General features: G+C 42.8%; 1 protein-coding gene across 1 annotated transcript; it reads left to right on the plus strand.

Moving 5' to 3' along the window:
* The first annotated feature begins 13 nt into the window (after window positions 1-13).
* LOC310701679 (protein SSUH2 homolog) lies at window positions 14-27,880 on the plus strand. Its single transcript, XM_083492939.1, is given in 14 exon segments — window positions 14-199; window positions 2,289-2,321; window positions 2,323-2,339; window positions 7,343-7,444; window positions 9,709-9,790; window positions 10,717-10,846; window positions 13,788-13,848; window positions 16,636-16,760; window positions 18,681-18,743; window positions 19,227-19,309; window positions 20,097-20,189; window positions 22,002-22,107; window positions 24,058-24,171; window positions 25,768-27,880. Coding segments are annotated over 14 exon segments (1,302 nt in total). The 5' UTR covers window positions 14-47; the 3' UTR covers window positions 25,909-27,880.

Genomic DNA, 27,880 nt, shown 5'->3' on the forward strand with positions numbered 1-27,880 from the left:
TCTGTAGCAACTGAGCAGTGAGCTGCAATTTGACAGGGGTTGTGCACATGTGTCCTTGTAAACTTCCGACAAACAGACCAACTTCTGCAGAAAGAGAGGCCTTCTGGGAAGCAGGAACTTTCTCTCTCTCTCTCCCCGCTACCCAGCAAAACAACAACAGCTGCCTTTCAGTAGCGATGGAGAAAGACCTGCTTATGGGGTGAGTTGTTATTTAACAAAAACAATTTTGTTCTACTAAATAAAGCCATATGTGGTATATTTTTTAAAAAAAATAAATGTTGAAGACAAATTCGACAGTAACGGCAACAGATGAGGAGGTAAAGAGGACTCATCATTTCCAGTACATTAGTTGGCACTGATAAAATACAATTCACAGTGTATTTCTTAATAGAGTTGCAAGTGGAACCCTATGCCAGATTTTTCTTTTTCTTTTTTACCCATATGCTGGAAATGCTTTTGCTTCCCGGTATAACAGTCTGTTCTGTTCTATTTTCTGTCGATTTGTTTTGTTTTTTCATCATCTGTTACATAGGACAGAGCAAATCCGTGGGAAGTGAAACAAAATGCTACAGTCTGGAGTCCTCCTGTTCAGGAATCCAAACACTCCAGACACCCCTTTCCTTTTTTTATGTCCCTTCTTACCCCCTTCCCCAAGTCAGCGTTCTGTGGCCACTGAGCATGCTCAGTCCTTCCTGGACTGGGAGGGTGTTTCCTCGCTGAAGATTTTTTTGTATGTTCAGCCAGCTGATACCTCTCCCTCATAGGTGTAGATGGTGTGATTTTGGCTACATAAGAACCACATTTGGGGGATTTGTGATCACTGGTGGTATATATGATAGTATTCAAGCTAAGAATATGGCTTTCGATTTCTCTTTTTATTAAGGGAATTTTTTTAGATAACTCAAATATTCAGCAGTGGTTCAGATAAGCAGCAGGTGAATTGGGCAATATGCTCCCATACTTAGACGGCAGGTGGGGGAATGTTGTGGCTGAATGACCCTCCATAGAAAAAAACCAGACCACCTGCATGTAGAGAACTCGATGTGAGACAGAAGGGTTTTAGCCTAGCCTTCTCTCTTAGGACTCAACGGCACTATATATTGAAAACAGTTTCATAGTACTTTAAGCAGCCATGACTCCTCCCAAAGAATCCTGGGAACTGTAGTTTACTACAGGTTGTTGGGAGTTGTTAGGAGACCCCCTCCCCCCATTCCCTTCACTGTGCTACGGTTCCCTGAAAAGTGGGGTCAGCTGTTAAACTGTTCTGTGAATTGTAGTTCTGCCTGGTAGCCCTAACCCCTAGCCTCTGCCCTTGATTGTAACATCTGCGTGGGAAACGGTCTGTGTATTCATATACAGTGGTACCTCAGGTTAAGAACTTAATTCGTTCTGGAGGTTCGTTCTTAACCTGAAACTGTTCTTAACCTGAGGTACCACTTTAGCTAATGGGGCCTCCCGCTGCCGCTGCGCTGCAGCCACACGATTTCTGTTCTCATCCTGAAGCAAAGTTCTTAACCCGTGGTACTATTTCTGGGTTAGCGGAGTCTGTAACCTGAAGTGTCTGTAACCCGGGGTACCACTGTACAGTCAAACCCCAGTTGTTGAACACAATCCATTCCAGAAGCCCATTAGGCTTCCAAATTATTTGACAGCCAAGGCATGGCTTCCAATTGGCTGCAAGAGCTTCTTGCACTCAAGTGGCAGCTGCGTTGGATGTTCAGTTTCCAAAAAATGTTCGGAAACTGGAACACATACTTCTGGGTTTTCGGCGTCCGGGAGCCGAAACGTACGATAACAGAGGCATCCGGGAACCAAGGTTTGACTGTTACCTGAAAGCATATTGGCTCCTGCAGGATCCAGATTACACCTTCAGAGACTCCCCTTTTGAGTGCAGGTGCACAGGCTTCTGGGTAGAAGTTGTGAGAAGGTTGGGCTGGGTGTGGGGATAGGGCTACAGATGAAACTCTGTCTCCCCCCAGCCCTCCCCAGCTCTCTACCCAGGTTGACCATCTGCACAGGCTCAGGAAGTCAGTAATGATTTGTGGTACAATAAGCAATTGTGTTTCTTCACTATGGAAAAATCCATGCCTCCTTATCTGTACATTCAAGGCGTACAGTGCCGTCAGTCACAGGACAGGAATATCCCAAAGGTGCCCTGTCAGTCTGGCATGCTTAACTGCCCTACCTTATAGCCTTGGGGAACAGCTGACTGTCACGTTGAGTCAGAAAGACCCAACTCTTTCAAAAGAAGTTAAGCGACGTTCTTTTGTTTGCCTTCTTTCAAACAGAGACGGAAATTGTGCAAGTTATGGAAGTGACGGTTCCAAAGATTGCACAAGGTAAGGCAAACCTAGAGTTAGCCAGCCCTAGGCTGAGATAAGATCTGAAAACAGTTTCCAAGCAAAATCTACAAGATGAGCAGGGTATTTACAGTCTCCGGGTTTCTTGTTGTGCAAAACAGATGAGAGAAGAGGCTTGTGGCAGTGCAGCCGACATACACGTATACATTGTATAGGAAAATCACTGAACTTTGTTTGACTTGGGGCACAAGTGGCCGTGAATGGCTGCTGGTGCTTGTTTAATTTCCCCCGATTCCAGACAGGGGAAATTCCTTTCCTCTACTGGAGATGCCTGGGGCAGAAGAACCTTCATGCAAAATCTACCACAGAGCTATAGCCCAAATATATATATAATAATAATTTTTAAAATACTATTCTTAATTTCATTTATATCTCAGTAGCTATGTTTTATATTTTTAACATGATTGTTCTATACTGTTAAAGGTAAAGGACCCCTGACAATTAAGTACAGTCACAGAGGACTCTGGGGTTGCGGCACTCATCTCGCTTTACTGGCCAAGGGAGCCGGCGTTTGTCGGCAGGCAGTTTTTCCAGGTCATGTGGCCAGCATGACTAAGCCGCTTCTGGCGAACCAGAGCAGCGCATGGAAACGCCATTTACCTTCCCGCCAGAGTGGTACCTATTTATCTACTTGCACTTTGACATGCTTTCGAACTGCTAGGGACCAAGCAACGGGAGCTCACCCTGTTGCGGGGATTCGAACCGCTGACCTTCTGATCGGCAAGTCCTAGGCTCTGTGGTTTAACCCACAGCGCCATCCGCGTCCCTTCTATAATGTCAGTTGGCACTTTTCAGAACAACTTCCTCCTTCCAGCATTCCCCCCACCCCCAATTTCTATGCCTCTCTCCTAGACAAAATATCAGTGATAGAAATGGCATCCCAACAAACAGAAAAGCTTCAATATTGCTTAATTAGATTTGGCTTTTTTTTTTTACTGTTGCTGCCAAATATTATTTTCTAAGAATACAAAAACATTGAATCCATATGCTACTCCATGGTAGTATTGCGCTGAGCATGTTAGTGCAACTTGGTTTGTTTGTTGGACTAACTACAGCTAGAATATGCTATACTTTTCTGAGTTTGGATATAATGCCTGCATATAGACCATACATTTAAAATACATGACCTCAAGGATCCTAGAAAATGTAGTTTGCCCCCCAAGGAGCTAAAACTCTTACCACTCTTAACCAACTACAGTTCCCAATATTTTTGGGGTGTGTGCATGTGATTTAAATCTGCTTTAAATGTATAGTGTGCGTGCTGCCAATGAGAAACAGCAGTATAGTGGTACCTTTGGTTGTGAATGGGATCCATTCCAGAGGCCTGTTCGCAACATGAAAAGAGCGCAACCCGCAGCAGCGCTTCTGCGCACATGTGGGTTGCGATTCACTGCTTCTGCGCATGATGTCATTTTGTGTTTCTGCGCATGCACGAGCGCCAAAACCCGGAAGTAACCCTTCCCGGTACTTCCAGGTCGCCGCAGGACGTAACCTGAAAGAACGTAATATGAATCAAACGTAACATGAGGTATGACTGTATATTCAAAACGGAAAGTAGACATTTTCAGTCTTGCTCCCTAATGCACAGTGAGGAGGGAGGTTCACTACCACACATTCTTGTAGCAGAAAACCATAGTTTCTAGTCATATGTGAATTGGGACAGACTTTTCCTGTGAAAATCTGACAATTTAAGCACATTCCCTCTGAGAGTTGAAATACATCCATACCTTCAAAATGAGATTCTCACCATTTTGTCTGTCTGCTCTCAGAACAATATATTTGGATGCCTGTGCTGTTGCAGAAATGCCCCGTTTGCTGTGGATGATGAACAGAAAGCTCCACCTATATTTTCTCAAGCACTTCCTCTAATGCTCTAACCACGTGTGTTGTGAAATGCCACATACTTAATCGGTTCTCCTTCAGAAAGTTCCACTGACACATTCCTCCTCAAGCGTTGCACCTTACAAAGCTGTTAAAAGGAGTTGCTGCTCAAATATTTACTCATCCTCTGACGCTGTGAAAGATACTTTGGCCATAGCAGCAATCGGCCTACTCACACTCTCTGGGCTAATGCCTTAGGCTTCTTTGGAAACAAGAGTTTTATTCGAGGAATCTTCCATGCGCAGAACAGAGCGTTTGAGAGGCAGCTGGAACAGAAAAGGCATGCCTGGTATGTGAGACAGAGGAGCTTAAATCCAAACATCTTCTTTTCTTTAGGAATTGTTTAGAGCAAAATTCAGCAGTGGTATCTACTAGCGTGCTGGAGCTAGACTTCAGAGTTGTTCTGGAGTGCCGCTGGTAAACGGTTCCACACAAATAGGGTGGGAGACTCAGAGCTGATTAAGACTGGACCTTCCATTTGAAATCAAAGTAAGGAAACGAAAACAAAACCGAGAGAGGTGGGGATATTCATCCAGCGCTCCTTCTAGCAACAGCAGCTTGTGCAAAACAAAAAAAGGGATGTACTAACTGGTGTGAACTAGACAGGCACTGAAATAAAGGAAAGAAGCATCAACTCCATAACACGTCCAGAAGCTTATGTAAGTAAGAATAACATTCTCTAGCATGTTTCCTTTTCTTCTGTATGTTTTGAGCTTCACAAATAAGTCCCCCCCCTACAGAGGCCTTGAAAAAGTAAGTCAGACCTGGCGTTTCTGTATGTAAACTGTGTGAGAGAGAGAGGGAAGGGAGAGATTTTATTTACTAACAACACAATCCTTTACTGTATGTCTACTCAGGAATAAGTTTCATTCAGTTCAGTGGGGCTTGATGCCAAATAAGTGTGTATACGATTGCAGCCAAACAAATTAGGGTTCGGCATAAGCTGTCTGACTAAAATGGAATCATGCTCATTTCAAGGAGATGACTTTGATTCAGGGAGCTGACAGTATGTTCCATTTGATTAAAATAGAAAATCTTCACATCACACCAATATCTGTATATTATTTTCCAAAAATGAGTGGTGTTCGGACTTATGCATCAATTGAAACAACTGCCTCTGACTTCATTTTAACCTCTCCCATTCTGCTCCAGTATGTTCTATGGACTATCTAATCCATATCTATCTTCTGATCAATCTCTTGATTGTTCAGCACAGGAATTTAATAACTGTATTCACAGTCAGGATCGATCCAGTATACTGTTACCCAGGGCTTTTTCAGGGGGAACTCACAGGCACTCAGTTCTGGCACCTCTCAGGTGAGTGCCATTGGCATTCTAAGAGAACGAGGGAGGTGTTCATGGTGAATTCCAGCATCTTTTTCTAGAAAAATACCACTGTTGTTACCTGTGGTTGGTGTTCAAAGGGATTGCAGGCGTTCCCAAGGCTGCATGACATAAGAAAGTGTATGGTGCTGAACAAAGTTTAGTAATTGACTTGGCAGGCTCTATTTTTTCATTGTTCCATTTCAATAACACTGTCCATTTAAAATAATTCTAATAGAGGTTTTTTTCCTGAACCTTTTCACCCTCACGAATTAGGTGATTATTCGGCTCCATTTTACAAACTGACAATTTACAGATAAAAAGGGATTTTCTTGTAGATGGTTGATTTGACAGTCCGTTTCCGAGATCCAAGTCCAACACATCACCTGTTGGAAAACACTGGACTTACAAAGCCAGTAGTAATCATCTTTATCACATGCACTTAAGAAGGGAGACGAGTTTTTGAAATGTTGGGCCCTACAGATGATATTTTACAAGTGCATTCAGGATGATTTGTGCTCATGATGCTATTGGGGTGGTCACACACACTCCTGTATCCAAGCTAATTTTTGCCTTCAAAATTTTCAGAACAGTCTCATGGTATGAATAGCAATCCACGCATGGTCAGTAGCTTCCAGCAAAGATCCCAAAACTTTTAACACCAGAAATATTTCATGGCAGCATGCCAAACTGAAGTTGCTTCTTCATGATGCAACCATTCCCACATACATCCTGTTGATTCTTTTTTTTTGTGTGTGTGGAACCGAACACAGCTTAAGCGTGGTCATCAGAGCCTGAGCATTAAAAATGCAAGAGCAATAGTGTGGTGTTGGCATGGCGCCATAGTGCAAATAGCCCACTCTCTTTTGCTACTTGGCTTGCATCAGGAGCATAAAGAAGAAGCTTTGTGGCTGGCTGAGCCTGTTAGGGTTTTGTTTTGCAGTAAGGGGAGGGGTGTGTGTGTGTGTGTGTGTGTGTGTGTGTGTGTGTGTATCAGTGGGTGTACAGAAGCAACTGAGGAGTGGGGAACAGGTAGCTCTTTCCCTTCATCTCTCCCTCCTCCGTACCCTCCAGCATCTGGGGGCGTCCAGCTGCTGGGGGCAGAGAGGGAGGCATCAAAAACTGGATTTCCTGCTGCAGGCAAAGGAGAAGAGCAGCAGCACATCTGCCACCGCTGGAGGACTGTGCAAAAGAGCAGGGTGGCAAGGCATCATAGCACAACTAACCTCTATTGTTGAAAATAAGAGGAAGGATGGCAATAACAATTTGAAAGGAACCAAAGGAAGCTGGTGCACACTCCACGATGTGGAAGTACTGAAGAACAATTATTTAATGGGAGGAGCAGCAGATGTCCAGTACCCAACCATCACAAACCCAGACTTTAGAACTCCTTCCCTAGAGAAGCTAGACTGGCTCCCTCCTTGCTGAAGATGCCTTTGTGCTAATGGGCTTTTGGGAACTGACTGCTTTTAATGAACGGGCTGGTGCTGTGCTGTTTTTACTGTAATCATTTGTTATACACACACACACACACACCCAATACAAATGATTACAGTAATATATATATATATATATATATATATATATATATATATATATATTTGTTTTAATGGTGGGTTTTTCCTATGTTTTTAGCAGTTCTTATTTTTATCTCTAAGGTGCCTCGAGTCCCGTCAGAGAAAAAGCCAGGGTATAAATACATAAGTTAATAATAATAATAACAACTTGCAAAAAGTTCTGTGAATTACCCTGTTCTGTATAATCTTTCTGTGTTTTAGGTGCATCTTGTAATTCATCTCTCTGGGAAGGAGTCTCTGCCCCTCCTTGTGAGATGATGGACAACAGCCCTGAGGATGAAAAGGAAACCGTTGCAGATGCTGGTGAGTTGACATTTACATGAGTCCAAGCTATTAGAGGTTTCCTTCAAAAGATGGAAGTCTTGTCCAAATGGAGAGAACAAAAAGGAACACAAACTTTGGCAAAAGAAAAGAAAAGTGCAAGCAGACACTAAGAGATACAGTGGTGCCTTGCAAGACGAAATTAATTCGTTCCGTGAATTTTTTCGTCTAGCGAATTTTTTGTCTTGCGAAGCACGGTTTCCCATAGGAATGCATAGAAATTCAATTAATGCGTTCCTATGGTCAAAAAAAGTCCAAACAAAGCCAAATTTGGTACAACAAGAGTTTATTAAGTGCTCTTTAAAGTCACACATACTGTAAAGAGCAGTTCAAAATTCAAACCCAGATTTTTTTTAAAAAAAACAGCAGAGTGGCTCAATGGTCACAGAAAATCATAAAAATGCAGAAAAAACCCACAAGCTTCCAGATTCTTGCAAACCCCTCCACAACTGTTCCCCCAGCCACCCAGCACACAGAAATTCAAATCCAGATTTTTTTAAAAAAAACAGCAGAGTGGCCCAATGGTCACAGAAAATCATAAAAATGCAGAAAAAAACAAGCTTCCAGATTCTTGCAAACCCCTTCCCAACACCAAGTCCTTGAATTCCAAACACCCCAACCCAAAATCCAACCCCCCCCCAAAAAAAGTTTTAAAAGCTTAACTTACCAAATGGCTGCAAAAGAAGTTTTGGAAAAGCTTCAAAAATCACCGAAGTCTTTAAAAACCTCAAAAAAGGCTACTATGTACACTGCGTTCTATGAGTTGCTCCTCGAAGTCAAGTCGCAACTGTATTAACGGTGTTAAGAAAAAGGAAACAAACTTGCAAGACGTTTTCGTCTCGCGAAGCAAGCCCATAGGGAAATTCGTCTTGCGAAGCAGCTCAAAAACGGAAAACCCTTTCGTCTAGCAAGTTTTCCGTCTTGCGAGGCATTCGTCTTGCGGGGCACCACTGTACTGAAAAAGAATTTGAGGACTATATTGCTAAAAAATATTAAGGCTGACAAAAAAGCAATTATTTAAATATATTAGCAAGAGACCATCTAGGGCAGTGTTTCCCAACCGGTGTTCCGCGGCACACTAGTGTGCCATGAGACACCGGCTGGTGTGCCGTGGGAGGGAGGCGGGCGAGGCGGGCGGCGAGAGGCGGCGGCGGCGAGGATCCACGTCGAGCCGGGGGCGGCTCCGCGGTGCTGGTGCCGAGCGGCGGGGCAGCGCGCGCAAAAGGGAGGAGCGCGAGACAGCGGAGGAGGAGGAGGCCGGCATGTCCGGGCAGCAGCAGCAACAGCAGCAGCAGCAACTCCCGGCGACGGCTCCTCCTCCGCCCGCTATCGCCGCCACCACCACAACAGCCGCCGCCGCCTCAGCTGCCGCCGTCCCTCAATCCCTCGCTCTGCTGCCTCCTCCCACCCCGGCAAGGGGAAGGGAAAAAACTTTCACTTTTGTGCGTCCCTCCCGGCGTGACGCTGCGCACTGACGTCACGGGGCGGGGCTTTAATGGTGGTGTGCCGCGAGATTTTTTCCCGGTAAACAGGTGTGCCGTTGCCCAAAACCGTTTGGGAAACACTGATCTAGGGAGATGGTTAGACCCTTGGATGACAAGGGAATCAAAGGAATGCCAAAGGAGAATAAGGAGATTGTGGAGAAGCTGAATTAAGTATTTGCACCTGTCTTCACAATGAAAGATATGGGGCAAATCCCAGTGCCTGAACTAACTTTTGCAGGAGAGGAGTCTGAGGAACTGAGGCTGATAATGGTGATGAGAGAGGAAGTTCTAGGCCTAATAAACAAAATAAGAACTGACAAATCACCAGGTCTGCACTCACAATCAATATATTTAGGAGCAAAACAACCAAAAGCTAGTTGATTGTTTACAATTGCTGACAAAGACAAAGGGGATGATGACATCCTCTTGGGGCGCTGTCTGCTCTAGTGTTCTGTGGTCTATCTTGAATCATTATCTCCTTAACACCACTCTACTCCTGAAGTTGCTTTATTGGAAGCCACTACAGAAAAAGCACTCCCACCAACTGTGCCTTGGAAAGCAATAGCACATGTCTGGCTGGGGGGTGGGCACTGATCTTACTGGACAGGGAAATTCTCATGAAAAAAATACAGTCTTTCAAGTAGTTTGGCCCAAGCTGCTTCAAACTTTTAAGGTAATAACCAGCACCTCGAGTTGCACCTAGGAAACAAATTAATTGGAAAGGACAGACATTACAAATATAGATTTTTTATTCCATTGCAGAGAACCGATCCATTTCTGATATACCTGCTCACATGTCCTGTGAAGAATATGAGGGACTCCCTTCATATCTAAGAGAGGGAAAGTAAGACATTTCTTTAATCATTGTTTCTGGGTGTTGTTACGAGTGATTGTTAAAACTATTGGGTGGAATCTTGACTGGAAAAGTCCTGGAGAGCTTCAGCCAACCAGTGTAGACCAGGGATAATCAATGTAGTGCTTCTAGATTTTGTTGGACTACAACTCTGACCATTAGCCCATACTGATTGGTGCTGATGGGAGTTGCAGTTTAACAACACCTGAAAGGCACCTCTGGTGTAAAGGTAAAGGTAAAGGACCCCTGGATGGTTAAGTCCAGTCAAAGGCAACTATGGGGTTGCAGCGCTTATCTCGCTTTCAGGCTGAGGGAGCCAGTGTTTGTCCACAGACAGCTTTCTGGGTCATGTGGCCAGCATGAATAAACCACTTCTGGCGCAACTCAACATTGTGATGGAAGCCAGAGCACACGGAAATGCCATTTACCTTCCCGCTGCAGCGGTACCTATTTATCTACTTGCACTGGCATGCTTTTGAACTGCTAAGTTGGCAGGAGCTGGGACAGAGCAATGGGAGCTCACCCCGTCACAGGGATTCAAACCACCAACCTTCTGATCGGCAAGCCCAAGAGGGACAATATTGAGCTAGATAGACCAATGCCCTCACAGCAATCACTATTGAAAAGGGTTGACTATGTGTTACCACCTTCATGTTGCTATTATTTTTACCTGCCCTTCACCCTAAGGTCCGAAGGTGGGTTCACAACATTAAAACACAATATTATAAACAGTTTAAAACATCTTACAATCGCAGAAATAATGTGGGCCTCAAAATACACATCCTAAGTGTCCAAAGCATCCCTTGAAGTTGTTCCAGTTTTGTTAACGTTCAGGCATTTTTAAGGCTATAAATTCCAAGTATAAAGTTATCTAGCAAGTACTACAAACTGAAACGTGTCTTGATTTCCTTTCCCAGTGTCCTCTTTGCTTCTGAGCAAGATGTTAAAGAAGCCTTCCTACAGTACGCAGCCAGTAAGCGTTGCTATAGCACAGCCCCTGCAAAGCAAATGAAAGTCCAGAATCTCGCTCCTCTCAACATATACAGAGTATGTACCATAGTAGTATAAAGCGAAGTGACCGTTCCTGAAAATCAGGCTTTGTGAGCTTCAAGCCAGAGGTTTAGCTCAGCTGCTCTCAGGCTTTTCCTAGGAGCCACTCAGGTCAAGATAATTGAACGTTCAGGTTCCCCAACATCACACCACTTTGCATTCCCCTGTGTTTTCGGTATGCCCCATGACTGTTAGGTATAGGAAATGTTCTTGGAAAAAAGCAGGTATCTTTTCAGTTGGGAACCAATAGTTAATTCTTAAAGAGGGATTTGCTGGCATGAGAAGTCTATGCAATGGCTGTGTTCTAGCTACCTTTTGGAGGCAGTTTGTCTCTGAATGCCAGTTCCTGGGAACAAGTGGGGAGAAGACAGCTGTTCCACTCAGGTCCTGTTTTGGGGCTTCCCATAGGTATCTGGCTGACCATGATGAGAACAAGATGCTGGACTAGTGGGGCATTAGCTTAATCTGGCAGGTCTCTTCTTATGTTCTTATGCATTCTTAAAAACCTTTACTCCTCATTGTGAAAATGCCAGAGTACGCATATAAGAGTCAGTGGTGGTGCAAGAGTTATTTCCAAAAGATGTGGTTATTGCCGTATTTTTTGCACCATAACACTCACTTTTTTCCTCCTAGAAAGTAAGGGGAAATGTCTGTGCGTGTTATGGAGGGAATGCCTACGGGTGGCATGCCTATGGATTTTCCTCCTCTAAAAACTACGTGCGTGTTATGGTTGGGTGCGTGTTATAGAGCGAAAAATACGGTACTTAAAAAAAATAAAATAGAGCCACACTTTTGACTTAGTTGTTATGTTGAAATTATAACTAATTCTGAGAACGAAAATGTAAGTAGTATCTAAATCAATAATAATAATAATAATAATAATAATAATAATAATAATAATAATTTATTTGTACCCCGCTCGTCTGTTTTGGTTTCCCCAGCCACTCTGGGTGACTTCCAACAAAGATTAAAAAGTGGCAACTCAGGAGAGCCAAGGCAGGTGTCTTGAAATCCCTTCTCCTTAATTTTGTGGGTACAAGCTACAGTTGCACAGTATGTTAATGGTTTGCTTTCTGGTGTAGGGACCCAAGTAGTGACATGTCAGCTTGCGGTGGGACTTGGCATGGATGAATTCTGTCAGTTTTTATTTCTGTCCGTCTCTCATTTTTCCAAACTTAAATTCAGTTTGCCACATTCCCATATTAGTTTGCAATTTATTTATTCATTTAAAAAAGAATTTCCTCATGGAAATTCTCCAGCATTTTGCCTAATTATACCTATTTCTGTAAGCCATTTTGCATAAAACAATGCTTTTTAAATGTATGTTATTCCACCTATATATACATTTTAAAATGCACACTTTCTTGTTGCGAATGCATTTTTGGTACACATTTTTGTGTTGGAGAACTGCATTGCAAAATTTGGAGAATTTCAAAGAATAGTTCCATTTTTGTTTCTGGGAGTGCAGGTTAGGTAGGTTGTTATTAAAATGAGAACGGAAGAAGAGCACATTTCTTTCCATCTCTAGGGAGGGACTGGAGAGGGACAACAGCTTAGCAGCAAAAGGTCCCAGTAAAAAAAAAAAAGATCAAGTAGCAGGTAGAATTCAATATTTGCAAATCCCTATAGAAAATGATCTGATCGCACCTTTCGTGTGGAATGGAATTTCCCTTATCTATTCTTCAAATGTTGTAGCACAGTTCATGCCATATGCATGGATACAGAATTAACTCCCACTGACTTCTGCAAGACTTACTTGCAAGTCACCATGTATAAGATTGCAGCCTAAATGTATCAAAATATATTATTTAAATGCATAGGGTTTTTTTGAGGAGATAAATATTTTTAAATGTAGTATGCATTTAAATATATCTATGTATACTGAGGAAAAATGCATATTTTGGGGGGAAATTCTTTTTAAATTCCCCCCTCCAAAAATAATAATAATGCAGAAGTGGAATAGAAGAGGATTATGAATAAAAATATGCAAAAGCAATAGGGACCAAAAATAGATAGCTTAATCCATTCCTAGCTGCTAGTAGACAGCTTGGGTTAGGACTAGGTGGACAGTACATAGGCCTCTTTCATTCTGTGCATGCTTAGAGGCATTATTTCACAAAGTCTGGGGCTTAGGCTCAGTGCTGAAAATAGATTCTGGCTGTGAGCACTTGTGCAGTTTAAGTACAGGCCAAGCACCATCTCTAGACCTTTCCCCCTTTTGCCAAAATATAAAATTGTCACGAGTTTGACTGTGTGTGCAGGCTTTCAACCAGATAACTGAATGGGTGGTGAGAGAATTTAACCAAAGAACATTAATATTCAAGCATGGTTGGAAATCTCTCCATGCTGCCTTGAGAAGGTGACACCCTTCAGTTCATGAAGAGAAACGCTTGTTGCTGTTTGAATCCAAAGAGAAGAGTTGGGCGTTTGAAGCTGAAGTGTGCTGGACTGGAGAAAGCCCAGGACCTTGATGGTCTCCATACGATCATTTTCTGGGAATCTAATGCAGAACAAGTATTTTTATAGGACCCTTTCTGCTTCTATAAACATTTTTTCCCCTTTTCTTTTTCAAATTACTTCTCATACAAAATTGTTGTGGTTAAAGGATGAGCTGTGGGTTGACAAGGCAAAGCTCAATAATTTACACCGCTGCTCTTAATTCCAGATGTGTTGTAGTTATTTAACGGTGAAGGAAAGTATTTGCACAAACTCAGAAGTTGGTTTAATCCCTTCACATACTCTAGGGTTGAATCTTTAAATATATGAAGAACAGAGCTGCACCCTGTTGAGCTCTGGCTAAGATCAATTGAGAAGCCAGCTCTCCATGCGACACTTCTCATTTGCAGGTTTCGTTTCTTAAAAAGAACCATTTCAAGTCCACTTCCACATACCCTTACGTTATCATTTTGATAGGTTTTCTTTTTCCTCCTGTCCTCAGTATCGTCTGGAGACTTTCACTGAAATGAGAGACACCCACATGGCCAGTGAGCTTTATGATGGTGAGTCACACATGAAAAAGAAGATAGCCAGGCCAGGCTTTCTACTCTCCGAGTGATTGCCACCTCATCTCTTTCCAGCTACCAAACAGGGCCAGATTGAGTTTTCTTCTCTCAGAGAGATTGGCACCTCATACTTTTCTAGCTTCCAAATTAAGCTTCCTTCTCTGATAGTTTGTTACTGTGTACCTTTCCAGCTACCAAATAAAGAGGGGCATCGTGATTAGCATATGGAAGTTTCTGGAAAGACCTGTGCTCAAATTTCCCTCAGCAATGTAGGTGAATTGGGTGAACCTGGGCCCATTGTTCTTTCTTTTGTCCTAATTTGAAGGTCGTTTTATATTTTGTGCCCTGAGCTCCTAGAGGGAAGTCTGCAATTAAGTAAAGCTAACATAATTACTACACATCTTCCAATTTAGAAAGCAGGTCGCTCTTTTCTTTCTATTTCCAGCAGAAGTTGTGAGGTTGTGGGCAGCTGCTGACAGGAGTCATATTTCCTCATATACAACCAGTTAGAATGAAATTAGCTTACTTTGAGCTCAGGGTGTGAAAGATTTAGACATCCTTCCTTTCAGGAAAACAAAGACTGCTCATATTCCTCTTTGGAGGGGAGCAAATTATTTAATGCAGCAGAAGAATAATTAACATTGTACTATCTCACGCTATTCAGAGGAGACTGAAAAGTACAGGCTCCTTAGTTCCCATGGTGATTCTTGAACTCTTCATAGGTTTTCCACAGAACGGGACTTCCGATTCAGCCATTCTCTGCCCTCTAAAGACAGAGAAAGAAACGGTACCCAACTGTGTAGTCCAAAGTCCTCCCATACTTCTCAAAATATTTATTTAATTATTTGGTTATAATTTTAATTTAAATCCTGCTTTTCTACACATAGGCAGTGTGTTGTTACAACAATGACAATAAGGATATGATAAAAACACCAAAAATTGTGAAAAAGTTTTTTTTTAAAGCTGATAAAAATAGCTGATAAAACCAATCAAGTGTGAAAGCAGTCAACACTAAACATCAAATGCATAATAAAAAGAGCATTTAAAAATAATAATCGTATTGGGACAAGAGAATATTGACTTTTGGGTTACTTTTCATACAGCTCTATTATTTAGAGCTGTTGACTCAAATACCTGAAGGCAACTCAGTCCCTTCGCTACATTCCTCTGCCTTCATTTCTTCAGAGAAGGAAGTTCCTCAGTGGAAGTTTGTTATATGGCAATGAGAGAGAGAGTGCCTTTTTGTGGTAGTACCATGCTCCCCATAGGAGTACCACTGGTGTCAATATTGCAATCCTTCAGGTGCCAGATTAAAATCTATGCTTTTTAAAGTTTTGCATTGGTGGTTATTAGTCTGCTCTGCTATTGCTGTTGCATGTGTAGGTCCCCAGGCCACCCCCTCAAATAATTTCACACATCACACGTATTTTTAGTTTTGGTTTTTGGGCACTATTTTGGCCACAACATTATTAAAATACAAAATCAGTGAGTGGTTGTTTAGACATTGGTTATGACTATCTGTCCCCCTGCCTGGAACAGAACTGACATACCGAGGTCCGATCGGAAGCCAGTAGAAGGCAAGTCAAAGTTGGGGATCATTTGAGCTGAGCGTCGGACCCACGCCGCTCACCTCAGCAGCTCCCCAAGGCTTGCCGGCCCTGGTCCCATGACAGGGATTGGACGAAATTGTGGCAAGCCCCAGGATTCCTTTAACGGAATTCCCTTCAGCGCAGGCACAGCCTATTGTGACCCCTCCACCACCAGATTTTTATAACCAATGCCTAACCGCAACCTTACAAGTTGTGACGAATTGCTAAGTAGTAGGCAAAAACCAAATGGCACAGCCAATCAGCCAAATGGCAAAATTCCTACTAGGCCCCTGCACCAAGGCAGGCGACCCCATGACAGGCAAAGCAAAGTCAACTGGAAAAGAGGGCGGGCGGGCGGGTGATCCGATGCACTCTGCAAAAGAGAAATAGAAACCAGAGTGCCCCAATATTTAAAGACTATAGTCCCACCCACCCAATTTGCAACATACAATTTGCCCCAGCAGCCCGGTTATCCAATCAAAGCACCAGGCAACAACCATTAACCTGCCTGGCAACATAGGGCTGGCCCAGCAGCCCACACCGCAACACACACTCACATTTAATTAGAGAACGCGCTTTGCCATAAGATGTTTATATTGTATTTGTTTTATTGCACTGTCTTGTTTTGTTTTATGGCTCTGTATACCATTCTGGTATCTGTATAGATCAGCCTTCCCCTTTTTGTTGCCCTCCAGATATTTTGGATTCCAACTCTCATCATCTCTTACCATTCTCTTACCATTGGCTGTGCTAGCTGGGGTTGATAGGAACTGGAGTCCAACAAGATCTGAAGGGTACAAGGTTGGGAGACGCTAGCATACATGAAAAATGGGTTTAAAGGTGTTGTTCAGCCATGACATCTATCGGCCCTAGCAAGCTTTGACAGTGGTCAAGGATGATTTGCATTGTAGTTCATCAATAATTGGAGGGCACCATGTTGGTTTCTCCTGCTCTAGGGCCTCTTAAGAGAGAAAACGATAATATTTACTTGTCCTACTATATTGCTCTGCTGAAAAACATTTAACCAGCACCGATGATTCAGGGAAAGCTGCTGTTCTGGTTGAAGAATCCCAGAATATCTACCCACTTTGAGACAAACATTAGTAATGGCAGGTCATTTGTCAACCTGTCATTTTGCCATTGAAGGTGGGGTACATCATTCTTACTAATTTTATGGTGGATTCTGTTCTTCCAGGTGGATTTGTAGACTCCTTTGCTGTTGGAATACCACCTCTCCCATGGGATATAACAGTGGATGAACCTCCTTTGTTTACGGACTGTGAAATGCATATTCCAGTGCCCCATTCGTACTCAGTAGAGGTAAGAAAACAACAAGCCATTGGCTGCTCTACACAGGAGTTTATAATGCAACCCTGTGCATGTTTCCTCCGAAGTAAGACCCACCGTGTTCAATAGGGCTTATTTCTGTGAGTCTCCCTAAAAGGCAGGCAGCAAATAGAACAAGATGGAGAAGAATGCATGGTATTACGGCCTTGTTGACATTTTCCACCAGGGGAGACCTGAGGCGTTTCTGCTCTGGAGGTGAAATGTCCTGCTGCCGTCCTCTGTGATATGAGGGTGCAAATTCTGTAAGGCCTTTTCCCTGACTGCGTGTAGAGTCTCCCCTGCTGGGCAGGGGGCATCCTTTTCAGATCCTGACTCCCACCCAAGCAGTGGTGCTTCCCATCATCTCCTCCCTTCAGGAGACAGGAGGGGAGGTGTTCCACAGAGCTTTCCCACTGGTCTCTCTCTGTCCCTAGAGGCTGGGGAAACCAGCGGTGAAGCCGAGCAGTGGAGCAGTCCCCCTTGTGGGGTGACGCCTGAAGTGGCTGCCTCACCCTGCCTCATGGGCAGGCCGGCTCTGCTTTCTGCCTTGCTGGTTCTTCAAGACTAAAGCCATGTATGCAATCAGTAGTTGAACTGAAGTCAGGTTTCCTGATCTATTCACCTTGAACTGATGGGTCAGGGCCCACTACTGGGTCAGAACTTACTGAAATTACAGCAGCACCGTAGAAAATAGATCATAAAAAGTAAAATAAAATAGAATTGAGAAATTCAAAGTGCTTTGGCTTAACTTAGCACAAGTTGCACCCCTTCTGAAACCAGTTACTTTAAATACTCTGAAACAAACAGCGTCCCCCAGCCTGGTATTAATTGCTTCTTCCCTCAGTTTATGATCTTGGCAGAGAGCATTGTTTTTACTGCGAGATAATATATTAGTGGAGAAAGTTATTGGTGTATTTTTTTTTAACGCATGGGGATTTGGCAGGGAGTATTTTCCCCACTTTGGTTTATATAGTCTGGTGTGTGTATTTCATTTCAAATGGGCAAGTTGCCATGAAAAACTGATTTGTATCCACCCAGAAGAACAAAGCATGGATATTTTTTTACATAGGCTGTGTGGTTTCTTTTAAAGCGGGCGCAAAAACAAAAAACAAAACTATTTAGGTGGTCTCTCCATGCTAAGATCCAATATTCTAGGTACATCCTCTAAGTGAGCTGTAAGTCCAACCGATATCAATGTATCTTAAGTTGGTGCTGAAGTGCAAATCTACCATTTAATTTCAACGGAAAGTAAGTGAGTGCTCAATAACATTATGTGAATGACACCTTATGCCTCACTTCAATAGGTTTCTCCATGCTGAAGAAACTGGAAATATTTGAGCACTTGATTCAGTCTGAACCATGTCCTGCCACTCTCATTGCTCCTAACGATTGCTTTTATTATAGCATTGCTGGTCCATGTCATTTCTTTTAATGTGGAAAGTGGAAACCAAAGGTTGATATCAAGAAACAGAAGTGCCAGATTTAAGTGAGAGCAGACTACTGCAACCTGCTTTGGGGTTTCTCCCCCTTTTATTACACCTTTAAATAAAGCCACCTATAGGATGTCTTGCTAAAACGAGATCATAACATTGAACAAGTTGACTGTAGTTTAGGGATTTCTATCATAAAAAGAGAAAAGATTTTGGGTTGATTCAAGCATAGACTTTTTCATAGATAGTAGAATATATATATGGTTATAGAGGGAGACTACTCCTCCCTGTCTACTTTTCCCACACTTCCGCATTGCAGATGTTTCGTTTTGCTGTTTTGTTTTACTTATGCACTTGTTTTTCATCCTGTGTTTTATTCTGTGAACCACGCAGAGATCATATGATGAAGGGCAGCTTAAATGAATGGATAAATAAGTTTCCCAAATCATTTTCAGTTATACTGCATTCCTTGCTTTGATTTCAGGACTGTCCAAACTGCAAAAGACGTGGTGAAACTATGTGTCAGCCTTGTAAAGGAACTGGCAAGGTATTGTATGATGGAAACATTGCCGAATTCTTTTCTGAAATTTCTGGGAGTTTTTTTTGCAATTGATATTTCTTTCGATTCAAAACGTAAAAGAACTGTTTTTTATTTAAATTATATGAATAATGTGCTTGCTGGAAACCACAGGAAATGAGAGTTTTCTCATGCTCTGGTCCTGCTTTGGGTTTCCCAAAGGCATCTGGTTTTCCACTCTCAGAACAGGATACTAAGCCACTGATCTGATACAGTAGGATCTTCTTATGCAACATGCCCAGCTTGGAGAGAGTGGAACCCTGAACAGGAGCACTCACTGGAGGTTACACTGCAACATTTGGTTGCAGGCACACTTGTTGCATTCTGTTTCTGGGTAAAATCACAACCTACTTAACGTGGCAAATGTGCACTCAACTCTCCAAATGGAAAGAGCGAGTTTCAAAGATATACACACATGCATGCCTGATTATTTTGTTTTGTCCTTTAATGTAGAAAAAGTGTTCGGCTTGTGGTGGGACTGGTTCACAGGAGGACAGCCATATCTGCTCGTGGTGCGCAGGTTCAGGAAAGAATCGGTAAGTAAATAAGTGGTAAGTTACACCACTTGTATCAGGGACGTGTGTGGCGCTGTGGGTTAAACCACAAAGCCTAGGGCTTGCTGATCAGAAGGTCGGCAGTTCGAATCCCCTTGACGGGGTGAGCTCCCGTTGCTTGGTCCCTGCTCCTGCCAACTTAGCAGTTCAAAAGCACGTCCAAGTGCAAGTAGATAAATAGGTACCGCTCCAGCGGGAAGGTAAACAGCGTTTCGGTGCTCTGCTCTGGTCCGCCAGAAGCGGCTTAGTCATGCTGGCCACACGACCCAGAAGCTGTACGCCAGCTCCCTTGGCCAATAAAACAAGATGAGCGCCACAACCCCAGTCGGTCACAACTGGACCTAATGGTCAGGGGTCCCTTTACCTTTATCTTTACACCACTTGTAGTAAGTTGCATGGCAGGAGATTATTGAGTTGGCTCACCCCCCCCCCCCCGTTATTTCAGCAAGGGGAATTTGTGATCAATTGTGATTTTTTGGGGAGGGACATACAGTGTTCTCAGCACTCTCTGCCTCATTCACCTCCCCTGTGATCATCTGTATCAATGTGCCCATTTTACAGCAGTGGCACTGAAACCAGTAAACCATACTGAAAGTCTTAGCGTTGGTCCATAGTAATGATGAAATTGTTAGAAACTATTCAACTTAGAAAAATCTAGCCATATGCAGAGTAAAGAATTATATTGCTTCTAAATGTTAAGTACTGTATGTGCACATTTCCTATTTCCCATTTTTGTGTGTGTCTGTTTTCCCACCTTCCTCTTCCGCAGTTGCTTCAATTGCCGTGGCAATGGCTGGCTGAAGTGTTACCGTTGCAATGGAAGCGGTGTCTTGCTATTTCATACCGAACTTACGATAACTTGGTAAGTTGAAAAGCCAAAGAAAGAAGAGTTCCATGAAGGTGTGCTCTTGCTACAACCCTTGAACATTTTTGAGTGATCCCTTGGCATGGTATTAGCAGAGATCATCACCGAGTACTAGGAATCTTTACAGCGGCTTTATATGGAATCTGGCCATTACTCTATCTAGTTCAGTATTGTCTGCTTTGACTTTCAGTGGCTCTCCGGGGTTTCAAACACAGGTTTCTCCTTGAGATGCCAGGGATTGACCCTGATGCCTTCTGCATGCAAGGCAGCTGCACTACCACATCCCTACTTTCTGCAGCTTTTGCTATATTAAGCTTTATGCTAGGAATGCCCAGTGTACATCAAGAGAGAACACCAATTGACACTTCTTTCCTTTTTTCACCATGCAGACTGCTGGACTTGAAATCCAAGAAAGTTACTAGGCTGTTTTGTTGTTATTTTTTTATTAGCATCTTACTAGGATTTTTAAAATTTCCAAGTGGGCTTGCCTAGAAGGGACGGGTCTCTCCATCGCTTGCCCACCAGCCCACTTGGTTTCCCTGCTGGTCTTCCTCTACAGCCAGCAGGGAAGGAAAGTGGGCTGGTAGATGAGGAACAGGGAACTCCATCCGTCTTCTGTCAGACCCAGAATATTTCCTTGTTGGCCATGGAGCAAGATGCTTCACTTTATCCTAAGCCAGCGTTAAAACCAAGTGGGCTGGATGATCCATCCCTACTTCAGCTCACTCACCTGCAGGCCCTGTCAGAATTCCAGAGAGGTCCAGGCCACCTTCAGGGCCCCAAACCATAATAAAAACACTAGTTTTTCTTGTGGTTCCCCCCCCCCCAAAAAAAATAATCAGCTGAGCTAAGAGGACATGTTTATCAATGGTTTAATCTTGTGCTGTGAGAATCTCTCTCCCCCTTTCTCTAACATATATGTAAAAACGTATATATATGTAAAAACAGAAATAATAATTTTATAATTGATTTTATTAAACTCTAAAAATGACAAAATCTACATCAGTTAACAATTTTGTGTCTTTTTCCAAATCACAATTCATATTTGCAGCTCTGAGCTGAGTGTGCCACATTATGGTCTGAGGCTCATAAAAAAAAAACCTGTGCATCAAATGCTAAAAAATAGCGTTGCCAGAATTTTTGAGCTCCCCCCTACCTCCCGGCTCGAATGTCTGGGAATTTCTGGACGTATGGCAGCCCTACCAAAAGATTAACTAGTGTATAAATCTGAGGCTCTCTTTGTGTTTAAGGCCCAGGGGAAATGGCCCTTATGCTACCATCTTCTGATTGGCCCTGCTCACTTGCATCTAATTTCTTGTCTAGAGACCAGAGAAATTGTTAAATACGAGGCTATTCTAGTGGTCCATGAATTTTTCCCATAGCAATGCTAGTAGAGCCAACAAAAAAACCTCCAAATGACCGAGCAACCAAGTCACACACAGACCAGTCTCTCCCCCCCCCTCCACTTTCATCTCACTTCATCATAAATCACTGGAGCCAAAATTCCTTGCTAAGCAAAACACATTTCCCGAGTCATCCAAAAGCAATGTGGGAAATTGTGGTATCAGGATACAAGCAAAGCCTTCATTCAGATTGCAGTTATACACAATTACCTAGAACTAAGTTTCACTGAAATCAATCAGTGGGAAGACATGCAGGTTTGCTGTATTAATTTATCTTTTCAGTGCTGTCTAGGAGCTGGATGTTGTGAGGTCAGCACTGTTACGCTTTGCCCAGCCTACTTTGTCCTTGAACGTGTGCCTGAAAAAGAAAGCAAATGTGTCTTCTTCGTTTCTGTTTTCTCAACAGGAAGAACAATGTTTTAGAACATGTAGCAGACAAGAATTCTGGCTTCCCAGTTCACCATTTGCAAGAAGTGACTGGGAAAGAAATTGTTAGTGATGAAGGTTCCTCGGTAAGCCACATTCAACCAAATAGCCTGGGGACATGGGTGCTGTTTTTCTTCTGTGGGGTGTGGATATACTCGGGATGGGGGATAAATTCAATTCAGTTCACATTTAAACTTACCCAATTCACCCTTTCTGAAATAATCTGTGAACCAAAACACAGCCCTCCTTCAAAACCTTCACTTCTCTAAATGTTGCAGTGCAGTTCTATAGCCACATAATGGATGTGCTATAGTGTATATAGTAAACATAGGGATGTGGGTGGCACTGTGGTCTAAACTACAGAGCTTCTTGGGCTTGTTGATTGGAAGCTTGGCAGTTGGAATCCCTGAGACGTTCGAAAGCGTGCCAGTGCAAGTAGATAAATAGGTACCGCTGCGACGGGAAGGTAAACTGCGTTTCTGTGGGCTCTGGCACTCGTCCTCCGTGCGCCAGTAGCGGTTTAGTCATGCTGGCCACATGACCCGGAAAACTGTCTGTGGACAAACGCCAGCTCCCTCAGCCTGAAAGCGAGATGAGTGCCGCAACTCCATAGTCGCCTTTGACTGGACTTAACCATCCTTTACCTTTTTACCATACCAAACATAATGCATAAACATTTTTTGAAAGTTAGGTCATTCAGGTTATGGAAACACTTTAAATAGGAGCTTAAATACAAGCTCCAGGTAAGCAGTTAAATGTGTGTTTATCAAAACTATAAGGTGAGAAGGATTTGTTTTTTTAATAGGAAATATTGATGGGAATTTCCTATGTCGATAATTTTTTTTTGTTATCCCATACAAAGGAAGAGTATTTGGGTTGGTTTTGGTGTTTATATGCCTTATACTCAGGGGTTTTTCCCCCAGCCAGAACTTGCCAGAACTCGGTTCCAGCACCTCTCGCATGGATTCTGGCACCTCTCATGTGGGTGCCATTGCCATTCTAAAAGAACAAATGAAGTGTTCATGGCCATCTCAGTTCTACTATATGCAGATGATGTGGTACTCCTATTCCAAACAAAAGTGGGCCTAAAAAGATTGATAAGGGCAATCACAGGATACTTCCAGAAAGAACAACTGACTGTGAATTTAAAAAAATTCCTTCCAGTAGCACCTTAAAGACCAACTAAGTTAGTTCTTGGTATGAGCTTTCGTGTGCATGCACACTTCTTCAGATTTTGACTATGGCAGACCAACACGGCTACCTATCTGTAACTGACTGTGAATTTGAGTGCTATATTGAAAGGGAATTTTCAATGTGCATTTTCCTTGGCTCACAATGGCAGGAGAAGCAGCACCTGTTAAATTTCCCACTTATACAGAAGTATTTGGTGCGGCAAAACCCTGTCTTCTATCAGTGGTGGATTTGGGTACGATGGTGCCCTGTACAAAACCAAAATTTGTCCCCCTCCATCCTTGCACTGCCTTCCCAAAGGCAGGGAAGCAAGTCACTGGGCTTTGAGAAGGAAGCACGAGGGGTTGGCAGGGTCCTAGAGCACTCCTACCTCCTTCCCAAAGCTGGGAAAGCACTAACTATGCTTTGGGAAGGAGACAGGAAGATTCTAGGACTCTATCAGAGCCCAACACCACCTTCCCAAAGCCAAGCGACTCGGGCTTTCAGACGGTGTCCCCTCAGCTCAGCACCCAGTGTGTGTGTACTGCTAGCACAGCCCTAAATCCGCCCTGCTTCTATACTGTATTCCATGCGGACAAGCAAGGAGCATTAAAGACCCCAAGGACATTCTTGGGCCAATCATAAAAATTCAAGGAAGGTGCAAAGCAGCGTCGGTGAGGGGTGTGCCACTGGGAAGAGCCCCATGGGTAAGACAGAGAGGCCCTGAGGGCTGACTTTTGACCCCTGGACCCGAGGTTCCTCATCTCTGTCCCAAAACAACAACGCCACCACTTTTTGGGTTTTCTTGGGAGTTTAACAACATTTTACAAATGTGAATATAGCCGTGTATTTTATTTGTTCTCTAGGTATTTCCCATAGTTGATTTCCCAGAGCCATTAGTTGAGGACTATTCCCGAGCATTCATTGCGCAACACAATATGCAGTTTACCTCAGAAGGATTGCACAGAGTCCTGAGGCAGGTAGGTGGAAAATGGAATCAATGGATACCTGTAATAAAGGATTAGGGTTTGTTTCTTGTCCGTAACTTGGCATAACTTCTTCATATTCTTTTTCTTCTCCTATGTCATTATTATTTATTAAATGTCTTACCCACCCTTCACCAGCAGGTCCCAGGGAGGGGATACAACAATTTAAAAATCAGAACAAGAAATGGTTAAAACGAATTACAGTCGTAGGAATAGAGTGGGTCTTGAAAACACATGTATCATGTTTCAGAGGCCAGGGTGAAGAGGTGAATCTCCAGCATGCATCAGAAGCTATGCAATGAAGGTGCCAGATAGACCTCTGTGAGGAGGGAATTCCACAACCTAGGAGATGCCACACAGAATGCCCTCTCCCAGGTCACACACCCTTACTGAACTTCTGAGGGAGAGATGTAACTTTAACTTAGAGAGGCAGACTCTCAACAATATTTTTGCTGGCTATACCAGGGCACAATACTTTTTAGGAAAGTTAAAAGGGAAGTTGTATGCTGGTGAACTGTATGGTGACTGCAAATAGGGAACGGTTTTTGTTTTTGTTTATCCTCTGCCTTTGTAAAACAAAAAGGGGGAAATGTTGCAGCATTCGAGGAACTTCAGTAACAGCTGTAAGGTAGATACACGAAATTAGATATATTAAGAATAAGTTTAATTATGATAAAAGTGTGTATTGGCAATAAGTAATATGAAATCGAAATATGGAATAGCCGGGAGGTTGGGTCTTTAGTGTTAAGACCAATATATGTTATATTGTTTGCTAAGAAAATTATGTGTCTATTCCTGTGTGTAATTGGGAATTTGTGTTTTTTTTTTCCCTTGTTGTATCAATAAAAAATCTTTTAAAAGGGGGGGGGGGGAGGAAAGGAAGGGACCTGTGAGAACCAATAGGCAGATGTTCCAAAACAAAAGGAAATAGTTTTTCACATAATGCTTTTCTGAAATTCCTTCCTTGTGATGTATGTATCAATAAGGTCAAAATTGTCACGGCCCTGAACAGTTGCACAATAGGCTTGTCAGTGAATGTAATTTCATGTGAAGTCATATGAGTTTTAACGCATCACCACAAGCTGGGGGATGAACAATGGAGTCATTCAATAACTATTCCACAGCATACTAGAACTATGGGTATTACAGTGTTACACAAATGATGACCCTCCAAACTGAAAGGCAGGGCATAAAAGTTCTTCTAAAGAAACAGAGTTGAGCTCAGGTCTGGCAAAGACATTTTGTTACCTGAAGCAAAGGACAAGATGGAACATCCTCCCTGTTTGATGTGTAGAAGCCAATTGTACTGGCAGCTGAATCTTACTACAAAACCAGAAATGGGATGGCATCCTCCACAGCATTTGAAGTAGCCAGCTAATTTAGGTCGCTGAGAACAGGCCATGTGGCATACAAACTGTGGCTTCCAACACAGGGGAATGTCTGGTGTCCAGGGGTGCTTAGAAGGAGCAGCCAGGGGACTGCTACCACTGCTGCTCAGCATCTGCCACCTGAGGGAGTTTAATGGTAGGGCCGGCCCTGTTTGCTCTTTGGAGCAGGTGTTTCAGTAAATTATATATCTCTTTTTTTCAGAAACAAACAGTTGAGTTGGTGCCACTCACAAAGGTTGACTATGAATGGAAAGAGAGAGTCTATTCCTTCTACATCTTTGGCAATGAGAATAAAGTATATACCAAAGACTATCCAGCAAAGTGCTGCTGCTCCATCATGTGACACGAGGACAGTTTTGGCGGCATTCAGCAACACAGCTGCTCCCTGTTATTTGTTCTTCACAGCAACTTGCAGATTTTTATTTTATTTTATTTGCTGAAGGACATTTTCTGTATGATATTTTGGGATTCAGCCATAGTTCAGCACAGTCAAAGTTGTTTGTGGGTGCTATTCCTGTATACCGGACATTTGTCTCTAATACATGACTGCATTGGCTGTGCTTTTCAATTAGGGAGATGAAGGAAACTATTTGTTCTAATGTACAAAAGAGGATTCAATGCATTTGCTTTCTTGTGGTTGTGCATTAGGATGCCTCAAGCTAAGCAACCTGTAAACTTCTTGTGGAAGTATAAGCAGTTCAGAGTAAAATATATTCCAGCACTGGGCATCATATTGCACGAATCTCTGCAGTGATTTGCATTCCTCCTCTTAATTAAGAAGGTCAGGTAAGTGAGGGATTGATGGACAGATTTTTCATTTGTCTCCTATACTAGAACAGATCCCCTCTCGCTGCCATTTCAGTATCTGATTGTACAAGTGCCACATTTAGCAAGGTCTATAGCAAGGTCAGAGAAGCTGTGGCCCACCAGGGATTGCTGGATTACAACTCCCACCATCCCTTACCATTGGCCATGCTTGCTTGGAAGTGGTCCAGGAGCTCCTCAAGGATCACAGATTCTCCAGGCTGGATCTGAAGGATCATAACTGAAGCCACCATATAGCATGCTCTGGTGTTATTGTAAACATAGAATTCAATGAGAAAATATTTTGAAAACTGAGTCTTAGCTGTGATCAAATGCCCCAGTACCTGGTGCTCAACAACCTCTGTGTTTAAGTACCAGTATTAAGGCAACTAGCATCTACAGTGGTACCTCGGGTTACATTATGGAATTCTATCTGAAGAAATATCAGGATCACCCCAGAGAAGAATTAGTGTGAGTCTGCAGGATGAAACTTTTTTTTATTTAAGAACACGTCTCAAGTGGTGTAATACATTTAAGCAACCCTTTGGATTTTGTTTCTGTTTTTAAATTAACTTACATCATTGCGTAGAAAATGATTACGTACAAAACTGATCAGATTTGCTGGAATGCTATGCTATAGGGGAATAATGAGCAAGTCTCCTAATGGTGGGTTCCTCCCCTGTCCTAATACTTGCACAAAACAATGTGGTATAGCAGTCAGAATGCTAGACTTAGTCCAAGGAAACCCACGTTGAAATTTCCACTGAACCATGATACTCATTAGTTCACAATGGGTTAATTACTAAGAAAAAAACCCTTTATTATAGCTACATCTGCCAATTTTCTATATAGGTCCTGCTCTTATACATTTAAGGACCTTATGACATACAGACGTTAGTCAAGTGAAGCTACTCCCAGCATGATGTGAAACTAAGTGATGCAGGAAAGCCCTTGTCCACCTGGGACCAAAATATCCCAGAGTATCCATCACCTCCTTATCTTCCTGCTGCTCTGTGAACCAGCCAGAAAAGTCATTCCCTTGTCAGAGGCCTTTCTCCATGTCCTCTTGCCACCTGGGTGGGGGAGTTGAATAGAGAAAGCACCTTCTGTGCTGTGGCCCCCAGACCGTGGAAGAGCCTCCCTAGGGAGACATACCTAGAGCCATCCAGATTGTCTGTGAGTTAAATAACATGGCATAGAAAGCCCATTCAGGCCAGCCATTGATGCTTTTAGCTCCATATTGTCTCTTCCCTGACAGCCAGGATGTCAGACAGGAGTCTTTCGTAGCCCTGCCTGGAGACACCAGGAACCGAACCTGGGACTTTTTGCATGCAAAGTGTGCACTCTACCACCTCTCTTACCATGTTTTTAACTGCTGCTATTTTAATAATTTCAATAATTTCACGGTTTTGTCTTATTTGCAATTTTCATTTTAACTTTTGAGTTGCCTTTGAATAGTTTCTGTCAGAGGCCATATATATATATATTTATAATAAATAACATAAATCAAA

The sequence above is a fragment of the Podarcis liolepis genome (assembly GCF_965112155.1).
Source record: "Podarcis liolepis genome assembly, chromosome: 2".
In the NCBI taxonomy this organism is placed as follows: domain Eukaryota; kingdom Metazoa; phylum Chordata; class Lepidosauria; order Squamata; family Lacertidae; genus Podarcis; species Podarcis liolepis.